Source organism: Lampetra planeri, chromosome 26 (assembly GCF_965212315.1).
Source record: "Lampetra planeri chromosome 26, kcLamPlan1.2.h2, whole genome shotgun sequence".
Classification (NCBI taxonomy): Eukaryota; Metazoa; Chordata; class Hyperoartia; order Petromyzontiformes; family Petromyzontidae; genus Lampetra; species Lampetra planeri.
The window spans coordinates 4,420,115-4,432,693 of record NC_136132.1 but is presented as its reverse complement, the minus strand read 5'-3'; the positions used below and the strand labels follow the sequence as shown (position 1 = coordinate 4,432,693).

Sequence of the window (12,579 nt, the reverse complement as noted above, 5' to 3'; positions counted from 1 at the left end):
GCTTGAACCAACTGTTTTAAGTTGGCAGGCGTGCAAATCCACAAAGTGTAAGCAAATGCCATCGCACAGCATAACTCGAGTAATCAACTCAGCCCACTGAAAACATCTGTCCAATCGCACGAGCCAATGTGTTATTTTTCACAGATGGTTTCGCTGGCGATTAATTATTGTAATGTCGGATAATTGGGAGCATAATAGCCACGTTCGATCGATGTGGACTGTGTCCGACAGGTGGGTTGTATGTTTTACGTATGTACAGTACGTCGAACTTCTTTCGCACCATACGTAGCCAACCGTGCTAATCGGAGGTTCGGGGGAAATATTACAGCTCGTAAAGCCACAATCGACGTCGCGCTTAAGCAGCGCGGAAACACGTACCCCCAGGGTGGATCGCGCGTAACGCCGCGTGGCCGCGGCGTACCGCTGTGTATTGTGGGTTTCCAATTCATTTCACATCGCTCTTCGGTACGCCGCCTCCACTTGCCCCAACGCACCTTTAACCAGGATGAACAGGCTCGGCTCGGCGCGACGTGCTCGAGACTTGCCCAAAAGGAGCGGCGCCTTGGGTGACGCGTTGCTCGGGCTGGGGTAACGCGCGAACGGGTCGTAACGCAAACTCCCGCATGGCGGTTCGGCAATGGCAGTTGTGACCTATTCAATAAGTGAGAGTCGGACGAATTGCTGCTATTGTATGCGCATGTGTTGAACTTCCTTTGCACCGTACGTAGCCGACTGTGCTAATTGTAGGTGTGTGAAAATACATTATTGCCTTGGTATCATCCACTCGGCAAGAGTAGAGTTCATTGTATTCTTTGGGTCATTCGGTAAAGTCACGTAGATAGGTTCACAATTAATAAAAATAAACAAAAAACCACGACGTTTCGATGGCAACACAAGCGAGCGTCTTCAGGTGTAGAAAAGGGGGGGTGGGGGAAACTCCTAAAGGCAAGATGCTTTTAAAGGTTTAAGATGGGCGTAGCCCAAGTGTCACCTGAAGACAGTCGCTTGGTCACCTGAAGATGGTCGCTTGTGTTGCGATCGAAACGTCGTGGTTTTTTGTTTATTTTTTATTAATTTTGAACCTATCTACCTGACTTTACCGTAACACCCAAAGAATATGAATTCCTGCAATCACGAAAGCTTTAAGTCAAGATTTTTATTTTATTACCTTGCAAAAATCGGCGGCGAGTCTTTCGTCTGGAGATTAGCGTGTCGCCCAAATGTGCCTGCTTGAACGTCTCCATTGTGGACGAAGGCGTTTGGTGACTGCATTGTTCACTGCTGCCCGAGGTGTCAAATTGAGCCCACACTGGCACCTCTCTCATGCGTCCACCTAACGGACGGGAGCTGTACGGCCCTTGGGGTGCGTTTGATACTGCGCGCCTCGCCGTGTCCTGCGGAGCAACGCGGAGCGTGGGCGGGAAGGGAGGTGGAATCTTTTTGTTACGAATATTTGCTGCAGCGGTGTTTACTTCCGTTGCATTGTGGGGGAACTTTTCAACCGCTCGGCATTTCTCGTTTGACAGTGAGAGACCAACATTTATTTGGAAAAATTATTTTAAAACCTTGAAACATCCACGGTTTGGTTTATTTCCCAAATAATAAACACATCTTAACATGGTGCAATGAATAAGTAACAACATAAGTATGAAACCCGATGTTATATAACAAGTCCGGTATCTTATTTGTCAAGGAAGTGCCGGCATAGAGTACAACGAAATGAAAATGCAAAAACCCCCTTTGCGCTGTGCCCGCCTTCCGAGCGACACCACCGGGCAGCGTCCGAGACTGCAGTGAACCGCATGGGCGTGCTGTGGTTGTTGCCAGGTGTGTGCTCCGACAGACAGCCTACCTGACTCAGCGGTATGCTGGAGCCATTGCCCCGGCACTCACGACTATCCTGGTGGAGGGCAAACAGGTACTGGGACAGCCGCACGGCCGGCTACGTGTGCCGCCGTCTCCTCGTCCCCGGGCCGAACCCGCGTCTTCCCCGGACCCCGTCCCGTCTACCGTTCCTACCGCGTAACCCAACTCCACACTCTTGAGCTGACCGATCGCAAAGTGGCCCTGCAGGCTTGAAAGGGAGACTTTTTTCTGGGGATCCGCGTTCGAGTCACGCTTGCCTGCTTTGTTCGCGCAGGGCTAAGACGTCATCCCGTGTTCCTCCAGCTCCGAGCAGGTAGAGGAACGCTCACGGACCTGTACACGAACAAGGCAGGGCCCTGACTTTGCTTAATGTCATTTTTGCTTAGAGGGGATTGTGGTAAGATGAGTGCCTTTGGGAGAGTTGCAAAAACATGTGAAGGCCTCCCCCATTTCCCAGTGACCCCAATCATGTGATTTGTCATTCACTGGTCTTACATCAATGTACGTTAATATTCTCAACAAATAAAGTCTCACTTTTGGTGTTCACACGGCCACTTTGCAAATGTACAAAATGCTCCTAACCCCACCAATAGTACGTAGGAATGTTTTTTTCTTCCTCTTCTTCCTCCTCTCGTTTGCAGTACCCAGCAAAGCAAGCTCCTCCCTGTTGTGTATATTTTGTTGCCCGAACTTTCAGGCGGAGACCTGTGGACTCACACATCGTGCCGTGTCTCTGTGACCACCTGCAGGGGCAGTTGTGGGGGTCGACCCGCTTTGCCGTGCCGTGTGCTCCCATGCTGTGACCCCCTTCCCGACCCCCTCCCCCCCCCGCCCCCACCGCCACCACCAATGCCGCTTGTGTACCGACTACCTCCAGTGTTGAGCAACAATGCAGCAAGGAGAGCACCCATCGTTCTTTGACCGCCACTCCATCCCGTTCAGGAATTTCAATCGGCGATCAAAATTCTGTTGTTTCCGCACCTTGCGATTGGCTTACGTACGATGCGAAAGAAGTTCAACATACATGCATGCAACACCGTGGAGTTTATTGGTTTGTAAGGGCAGCAAACTCAATTATTGGGTTCCTCCGATAAGTGAGGGAAATGTAAAATGAGGAAACTAAATATATTCGACGCTTACAAAAATGGGTAGGCAGATTGACGTGTTGAGGCTGAAGGGCAAGGCGCTGTCTGTGCTAGTTCTTGGCAGAGAACTTTGGCTCGTGTTTGAGAGTGAAAGTTCAGCGACGCCAGGAAAGTTTTGACGTTCACATTTTAACGATGGTTGTTTGAAACGACCCTTGCCGTGTTTGCTATCCGGTCATTTCGGTAAAGCTCCAAAAATACCAAACCCTAGCTCTGAAGTCATTTCGAAAAGAATCCCTTTATCTCAGAATCAAGTCTCTCAATCCATGCCCGCTTGTAATACGTAGAGCTTCCCAGTTGAAGAGTTGTCCTTTGTGAATTTAAAATGTAAAAAAAACGAATGGCAGCGTAAACAAACATTAGCGTAGCTTTTTGGCATGGCGCTCTATCTTGTTTTTAAATCATGGATGCTGATCAAAGGCCTAAAATACCAAGTGACCAGCAACAAACAGCACTATTGCACGGTATAATTTTTATACGAGTTAATGTTATAAGAAATTTGGGAAAGCGAACGATTGAAGGGAATTCCGAAGTAGAGCAGCGCGAGGAGAGTAGCAGGAAGGGAAGTGATGTGACCTGTGGTGTGTTGGTGGAACGCAGTGCGGACGAGACGAAGCAGGCAGCCTGCTAGACCCGAGTCCTCGACGTGTGTGGACGAATCGACGAGTGAGGGTTCACGGTGGTAGCTATGGGGTGACGGGGAGGCGTCCGACCGCCGGTGAGCGAGCGACTTGTGCTTGGTAATCGGTTAGCGCCAGACCGTCGGTCTAACCCGGCTACTTTACGTTGACTCGCGGAAAGCACAGGCGAGGTAGAAAGTCGGTGCTCCACCTCGAATGCGACGGGCTCCCTTGTTGGCAGCGTCACAAATTTCCCGAGAAAAGCGAGAGGTGGAATGCGGTTTTAGGACGATCGGTGTCTCTCCGCTGGCCATTGTTGGGCGGCTGGCGGCCGGCACCGTGCGCCTCGCCGCTCGCGCATGCTTTGGTTTTTCCCAGTGTGCATTGCTGCATGTACGCTCCCTCCCCACGTTTCTCGTCCATGTCACCAGGTCTGTTGTGCGGCTCACCGCAAGCCTGTTAGATAAGGTTGTGGACAGCCTTGCCCCGTCCATTACTAACGTCCTAGTGCATAGCAAACAGGTGAGTTTGGCCAATCTGTTCTTTTTTTAACAGTGACACCTAAAAAAACAAAAAAAATCACATTTGATTAAAAGATAATGACTTTGGATATACGATATTTTAATCACGTTTACAATGGTATGTTGGTGACCGATCAGGTATATTTATACTCCACTTTAATCCGGTATATATCAAGTGCTGCCATGTGATGAACTGCACGCGCATCGTGAATATCGTGATGGGCAATTTTTTTGTAATTTAATTACGGGATGCATTTCAATTCATATTAAATCCTTCGGGTGCACGTTATTCAAACAGCCTAGAGAAATCTTCCCCGGCTAATTTTGCCTTCGTAGAGTTAAAATTGATTTTCGCACGTCAATAATAGCCCATAGGTTCACACCAATTCAATGTCTGCAGTATCCCCTCTTCCCAATTTTAAAGAAAACCGAATGGCACGTGCACCCCATGCTACATGCACATACTGTACTCATGATTACCAGCAGGATATTGAAAAGCTAATTTCGGTAGTTTTTTAGTGTTTGCTTTTTTTTTACCCACTTTCTACGAACCCAACGTGGATTTTGAAAGCTTAAATTGCGAGCCATGTCTTTTTATACGCAGCGGAAACTATTTTTGCCATACTATTGCAATGGCAATCACGGCATTTTGCACGTAATGACAAACGCATTTTTTTTTCTTCCTCAAGACAAAAAAAAACTGTTTTTTGACAGATTGGCAGAAGTCTTTCCCTGCTTTTATCTCACAAACTAAGCAGCTTTGTGTGCAAAATAGCATCATTTACTTCCACACTGATTCAATTTATGCATCCTTGCCTAATCAGAGCCAAACCACATTTGACACCCTCAAAGCAAATCTCTGGGTAATTTTAGACAGAATAATGCCACCTGCATCTGGGTTTACCAGTACCCAATTTAATCACAGCTTAAGATTACAGTTTTTATAAGAAGTGATTTTGGTCCGTTTTATAACCTTTGAAAATGCTAACCATGTTTTCCTCAGTGCTGCAAATCTCTTAACTGTGACATTACTCATTTTTTTGTCTGATCTGGAAATTGGATCGACTTTGGTATCTGGAGACTTGGTGTTAAAAATGATGCAACATTCTACCTCTGGTCCAATATACCATTGTAAAATTACTGCGGTGTTGTGGTATACCGTGGTGAATTACCTTGCGAGGGAATCAAAAGTTAAACCTATTTCACATCATGTGATTGGGCTACAACCTTGCCTTCATTGTAACGTTACTGACAAAATTACTTCTATTTTTTCACAAAATTTCCATCGTGGAAATATACAAGACGAGACACATTATGCTTCTTTGAATGACCATACTGTATTGATCAATTGTGATGAAGTCTAGTTAAACTGCATTACCACCAGATCAGTTGGTTAAGAAGTGCACAATTCTCGTTGCGCAGTGCCTTACTACGCAGAGATCTTCACCAAAACCCACATTTTCGTGGTGCGTAATTGGGGAAAAGCTTCAGTATCATCCATCGACAAAGCTAAGCAATCCGTCTGGGTGCACGGAATTCCACGCGCATCCATAACCGCAATGCTCAGTTGCGTCGTTTAGTGCCGTAAAATTGAAACGCAAATTTCCACGACATATTTGAAACTAATGAAGCTTGCTGGCTGGTACTAATGCTCTTGCTGAGATGAAAGGCTGTGCTGTGGGCTGTTCAACATCTGAATTCATAGTGCTTGTGTGGAGAGAACACGTTTTTGTTGAATTGTTAAAGAGTAAACCACCGATCACCCGATTTTAACTAAATTTGTCCATTGGTGGCTGTCATCTTCCACAGAAGCCAGATGCAATTTACCGAGATGATTCATGATTTTTTCCCCCTTCAAATCTTTGCACTTAATTGTGTTAACGTTTGCCAGTAAATGAGGCACACGGGTGTGAACATTAATTTCCAAACTGCCAGTGGGAAGGTCTCTCACCTCGGGCAGGTGTGGGCCCCCAACGGCCGTAGCTGACGGAGCCCCGCGGTGGTGGCGTCTGTGGAATTGAGTCACACCCCTGGTGGTGACCGCAGCAACGACGAAATTGTGCTGCTGTTTGAGTCGCCCCCTGATTTGCACCACGCGTGGATGGCAGCACCTTCATGATTTCATCTTTGTAAACCGACAAATGACAGTCGCGGTAGAATTGTGTCTTGAAATTTTTACACGCGTATATGATTTTACACATGCCTGCCTACGTGTTTTGATGTCGACGTGCGGCACAAACCCTCTTTACTGCACTGAGGCCATGTGGAGTGGAAAAGGTATTCTCTGCCAGGAGGTCACTGGGCAGAACTACTCGCTCGTTTATAGCACGAGTTTTGGCACGAGGTATCACACTACTTGAAAAGAGTGCCAAGTTCAACTTTGGATTCATCTACGAGCAACCAAAGCTCAACATAGCTGAATTGGTTGTTACGTTATCCGTGTGCACGGTATGATTATAATCGATTAGTGAATAGCTGGGGGTGGAGCAGTAGCACATTGGTCAGTGCGCTGGGTTATGAACCCGGGTGAGATCTCAGTTCAATTCCAGGCCACAGAGAACATCAGTTGGCGAGTGATATCGGAACCATTCCTGGATCCACCCCCCGCCGCCCCCTCTTCAACAGGCCACACAGAGCAGTGTGCAATCAATTAAACCCCATGACCGGCACAGCATGGGGGTGCCTTTAATCCAGCAGTGCATTGACAATGGGATGTAAATAAAAATCTGCTTAAGGTTGGAATTTGCAAAAATAAATCACAGTCCTACTCACCGCTGCCAGGCAGAATTGCACCGTTTACTATTTGCCCCAAAAAGAAAATTCTATCGATAGTCAAAATGTAGCTTGGAATGACAATCTAGAATTCAACTAAACCTTGCCGTGTTAACTTTCTTGAATGCAACGCTCGAGAGATTGGTAAAGTTTTTATTCGGACATGTGACGCCACTTGCGGTCACGCATGGATATTCTGCGTCGCATTCACAGCGAGATGGAAGTGAGGCTTTTACGTTCGTGTGAACGTCGCATGTTGGTCGTCGTCCTTCACGGCGCCGCAAAGCTAGAATGATGATGTCGTTCAGGATGGAACCTTCCAGAGTAATCGCTCCCAATTGGCGAGGTCATCTTTTGTGAGCTGAGCAATAGAGCACTCGCAGGAAACAAGTACACGAAACAGCAGTCCCATGCGCAGAAAAATACACTTCGGAAACTTTCTTTATGCCTGACGAACTCTGGAGCAGGGGTATTCTGAACAGAATTTGTGAATATAACTCACGGATCTGCAGAATCGGAGGACGATATTTTATTCGAAATTTGGAGCCGCTTCTCTGACAAATCAGTTAGAGTAACACGTTTTACACATGCTTCTTATACAGTGGGTGCAGTTGTATGTAACCCTACCGACATTCACAAATAAGGCTGGCCTTTTCTCCGACAGTTTTATTCCGCTTGTGTTGTTGGCATCACACCGTGAGGTGAAGACATTTCCATTCAGCGTTTTGCAGATAGCAGTGCATCACCTTGTGTCAGAGAACATCCCTTATCATGAAGTCACGGAACCTTCTTCTGAAGTCGTGTCGATTGACCTCTTATCCACACGAAGGGCACACTTTTTAGTGCCTTGGAAACTCTGTTCATTGCATGTCTATTAAACCAATTATTTACGCTTTCCGGCTGAAATTCACCAAATTTGTGAAAAACATAAATTAATGTCACGGGTTTGTTTGCACATTCATTGGTAGAACAGTCTGAGACTATTGACCCCACTGCACTATAGAACCCGGTTTAAACATGGGCGACTGAAAACCCAGATATTAACTTAGCGTCTCAGCAGTGCCAGCTCAGTGCTCCAATCCCAGAACCATCAGTTGGTGAGGCGATTTCCACCGCGGAAAAATAAAAAACGGCAATTAAGTTAATCTTGAACGTAAAAAAATGTTCGCTGCGGCACATCTCACTCTGGGCACCGTGATTGTTACCCTCCTACGCTCGATCCCGCGTGCCCGCCCCCCCCGCTTGCCCGCCCGCTCGCTCCCACCGACTCGCCCAGGTGACCTTGGGCACGTTCGGCCACGAGGAGGTGATCATCTCCAACCCGCTGTCGCCGTCGGTGATCAAGCGGCTGCTCTACGACGCCTGCCGCCACCTGGACCCGCGCGAGGCTGTGCTGCAGCAGGAGCTGGTCATCCACATTGGCTGGCTCATCTCCAACTCGCCGCAGCTCTTCCGCGGCATGCTAAAGCTGCGCATCGGGTGGGTGCCGCACGCCGGTGGTGTTATTTTGTTGCCAAAGTTAGCGTGGCGGGGGGGGAGGGGAAATACCCAGCTGAGAGTTTACATTTTTTTTAAGTCGACGACGGCTTCCGGGCGAACTAAAGTCATCCAACCTGATGATGACTGCGACTACGCACCGGCGTGGTGGTGACTAGACGAAGATGTTATAGGCGGCAGTGCGCCGAGAAGGACCAAAATTGTGTTTTGCTATAAATGAACATGCAAAGATTTACTGAGTTCAGCGATTAGCTGCCCTGATAATATGGCGGGGTTGGGGGTGGGAAATGCACACCCCTAAATCCAACATTTAATAACCGAGTGTGGACCAAATGAATGATGGCTTTAGTCGACCAGATCGAGGAGAATGACAACGTGAAATCCACAGCCGAAGACTACACGTTGTTGTCAACCAATACGACGGGCAAAAAAAAAGCCGACTTAAATGAACACCGCCTCTACTCGCAACGATCTGGCACGGCGAGCAAAGTGCTTTCGCGGCTCCCGATTAATATTGAAGTTTGGCGAGGTCAGGGGACAAAAAAGGGAGCGCGAACATTGACTGCGTCGGGTCTCTCGCGTCCCGTCTCCCGTCGATTGTTGACGTTGCAATCACGGTGGTCGCTGCCTTTTTCACGTGGGATGCTCCGACGTCTGTACGCGGTTGATGCGCCGATAGGCAGCGTCTCCTACCTCGATAATACCGTCACACGGGGACAGGAGCAGGTGGAGTTGCTCCGATCATTCTCACAACGCAGGACGCAATCCGCCGCCGTTCCTCTCTCCCCTGCACAAGTTTGGGACATTGAGCCGGAGCTCCGCAGTGCCCGCATCACGTTGTCCGTCATCATTGTCGTCCTAACTCTGCACAGACATCTTGCCCCTGCAACATTCCCTAAGCCCAAATCATACATTCTGAAATGATCCTGCCTTTTGACAGACGGTACAATGTACGTTTTTTTTTTCCTGATGTGAAATAGAAATGTGTTAGGGTATATGAGGCTCTTGCAAATCATGCAGTCGGCTGGGTGTCATTTGCAAGAGCACACTCAAAGGGAGTGTTCTGAAGGGAAATTGCGAACCTTTAAACTACGTAACTTTTAATGCGTGTAACATTATTACAGCTGAACTAGCTTTGTGTAGCTGCAACCAATGGCAAGATTCATCGTTGTTCTCTGTTATAGTTTAATAGTCTACTTCGGGGCTTCAAAGGGAACGCACACTGAACAAATATCCACTGCGGTATTCCCTTATAGATTTGAAAAAGTTATTTCCCTGTTCAGTGTAGGTCATGTTCACCGCTAATGGCCCATTGCCTCACGTTAACGTTTGTAAAATAGTTTTTTTTCCACATGCAAAATGAAAAATAATAATCATAATTATCGTCATCATCACGGAAATGTGCAATCGTTGTCCGTGGGCATATTATCATTTTGTCTAGAAGTGCAAACATGCAAAATCAAATGACCTTCATCGGTTAACGACCGCTGCTTGAAATGATCACAATGTACAAACTTTTCTCGACTGGCGATCACAGTGGCTATAAAAAATACCAGGCCTCGTATTGACTTGCTGATGTTTAAAATCCTTGCAGAAATGCCCCAGGGGAGCCATTTCTGACATACGGAAGGAATTGAGCATTGGGGTTTATATTTTTATTGCGGCAATAACTGGCTTCTATTTCATCGCGGGGTCTCTGCGGCACGCAGACTAAATCCCGCGCTAAATCTTATCCCAGAAAGTAGTCGGCGGAGTGCAATCTCATCACAGCAGACACACGCAAGACAGCAAAGGTGTGGAGGATTGCCTTGCGATGCCTGGCACGCGAGTTTTGTGAACCCACGCTGGGCCGATGTGCTTGTCAGGGCAGCCTCCCGTGGAGGAGCTGTGTTTCCGTTGGCACTGAGATGGCTGAAGGAGTATGTGATGGACGACCGCCACTGCTGCTACCACGCTGGCCGACTCTGGGAGCAGCCCCAGTGGTGGTCCCGTCAGGATGCGTCATGCAGCTCGCACAGATCCAGCAAGTTGAACCTTCCCGCGGGACCACCGGGGGGTCCCCAATAAACGGAAGTCAAAATCGTAATTAATGAATTATTTTTTAGCGACTCCGTCCCACTACCACATAAACGCCGCGGCAGCCCACTAGAAATCAATCCTCTCGTTCTTCACCGACCACCCGTCGTTGCCAAAATTGCTGTAGTCATTAACAATAAACTTTGGCGAATCGTGTAGAGCTCGTCGAGAGGAATAGATTGCCGCGTCGTTCGCCTTCACCAGACATAAAATGACGTCGCAGCGCAGTTTATGCGAGAGCCGGGGGCTTATGGGACCCCGGGGTCTCTGCCATGAGGTTCAGTTGTGGGTTAGGAAAGGACAAGGAGGGAGGAGGAGACATAACACTGGTGGCAATTGGTCGGTGAAGATGGTTAAGTGCCTCCCTTAGGTTGAAGGAATACCCGAGTATGAAAATGATCTATGAAACTAAACACTTTTTATTTTACCAGGTAAGGCCCACTGAGCTGTATATCCGTTTTTCAGAAGCGACCTGGCGACTAATGATAGCTCAACGAAGTGGCTCGTCATGTGTAAATTCATAGGAGCCAAACACTCTGAACGCATGATTCTTAATGTAGAAGCAAAAACCGGAGGGCCTGGATAAGAATCCACGCGACCACGGGGAAAACATGCAAACTCCAAATATACAGCAGGCGTCAGGGTGAGAATTGAACCCACGACCTCCTGCATACGAGGCGAGGGAGTTAACATCTCATCACCGCGTTGCCCCTGGAGAGATACAGGCGCTTAGGTGTACTCCTGGCTCATTAGGGCTGCGATATAAAATGAGGGTCGTGAAATTAAATAGTCGTTAATAGCGACGCACTCTTTTACATTGTCGTGAATTGAGCCTCTCTCTGCAGTAGGCACGTACGCCCGTAACGTACAACGTAAAACGTACACGGATTTAAAAAACAATGATTCTTACTCAGGAAATTTGATGATGCGTGAGTCGTGAGCGGAAGGATCAAAGTTAAGGAACACAGTAATCCCGTAAACGTCTCACATGCGTGCAATGTTTTGCCTAAATAAATGCTAACAGCACTTGCTGTTCCTGACTGCAAAAGTCATTGTTAACAATTCATAAAACACTAATTGTAAAGATTTTGCCGATTTCATGTTTTTTTGTGCAGAGCATAACAATGGAAAGTAAGAATTTTCGCAACAAAACGCATATTTTAGTCACTCGCAATTGTGCAAATATTAGCGGGTGGTTCTCGGCGAAGAATAAAAGTACAAATCCGCATGCAGACACTTGTGTACGTTCGCACGCTACGGGGGCCCGACGTTCGTGGGTTTCCACGCGCTGTGGTGGCGCGCGATGAATAGCAACCTCCCCTCAAATCACGTGGAGTTATTTTCATGTTTTAAATTAAAATGCAAATTGAATTGCCTCCACCAGTTGGCAATTACCACCGGGATTGGAGGCAGCTTTCTGTCCGTCTTTAAAATGACAAGGGCATTTTCTGTAATTACAGTTTACCAAAGCACAGCATGGTCGAAAGCCAACCTATGCATTGCCTACGTTATGAATGAGGAAGATGGGGATATAAAAAAAGGGTCATTATTTGCGTCAGTGTTTACACTGTATTATGGATTTTCATTATTTCTCGACGATATATTAAAGGTCTAGCGAAGCCGACTTGGTGTTCTGCGATGGGAGCGCGAGCACGTGATGAATGTAAAGTGGCAGAATCCCGACAGCGCTCCCAGCCGTGGCTGCACACAGCTGCGAATGGTTGTGTGAGCGTCGGTTGTGTGCGGGGGGGGGTAGTGTAGCGGTTAGCGCGCTGCGCTACGAACGCGGAAAACCCGAGTTAGATTCCCGTTCGCAGCCAACATCGGGTGACGAATATCTGAACCGGTCCTGGGTTTCCCCTCGATCGGCTCAGCCTTAAAATGACTACCTGGTGCGGTGTGTAAATATTAGCGCTGGGAAATCAAAGGTGGCTGGGCATGGTGCTGGCCACCCACACCCTCGTGCGCTGTGCCGGCCTTCATCGGTGCTCCTCGCTAACACTTGTCCCAACAGTCTGTTAAGGCTATGGGGGTGGGGGTGGGGGGGATCTTTGTCTTTGAGTGGAGAGCTCATTAATTTTG

At 47.8% G+C, this 12,579-nt stretch overlaps 1 protein-coding gene across 4 annotated transcripts in view; it reads left to right on the top strand.

Moving 5' to 3' along the window:
• Nucleotides 1-12,579, top strand: part of PHKB (phosphorylase kinase regulatory subunit beta) — a 204,201-nt gene that overhangs the window by 176,007 nt on the left and 15,615 nt on the right. For 3 of the 4 annotated variants that reach the window (XM_078606541.1, XM_078606542.1, XM_078606538.1), the window contains 2 exons: nucleotides 4,063-4,153; nucleotides 8,201-8,403. In XM_078606541.1, the coding sequence (XP_078462667.1) occupies nucleotides 4,063-4,153; nucleotides 8,201-8,403 (294 nt within the window). Of the gene's footprint in view, nucleotides 1-1,827; nucleotides 1,919-4,062; nucleotides 4,154-8,200; nucleotides 8,404-12,579 lie in introns of all 4 variants that reach the window. The other variant, XM_078606539.1, reaches the window with a different exon arrangement.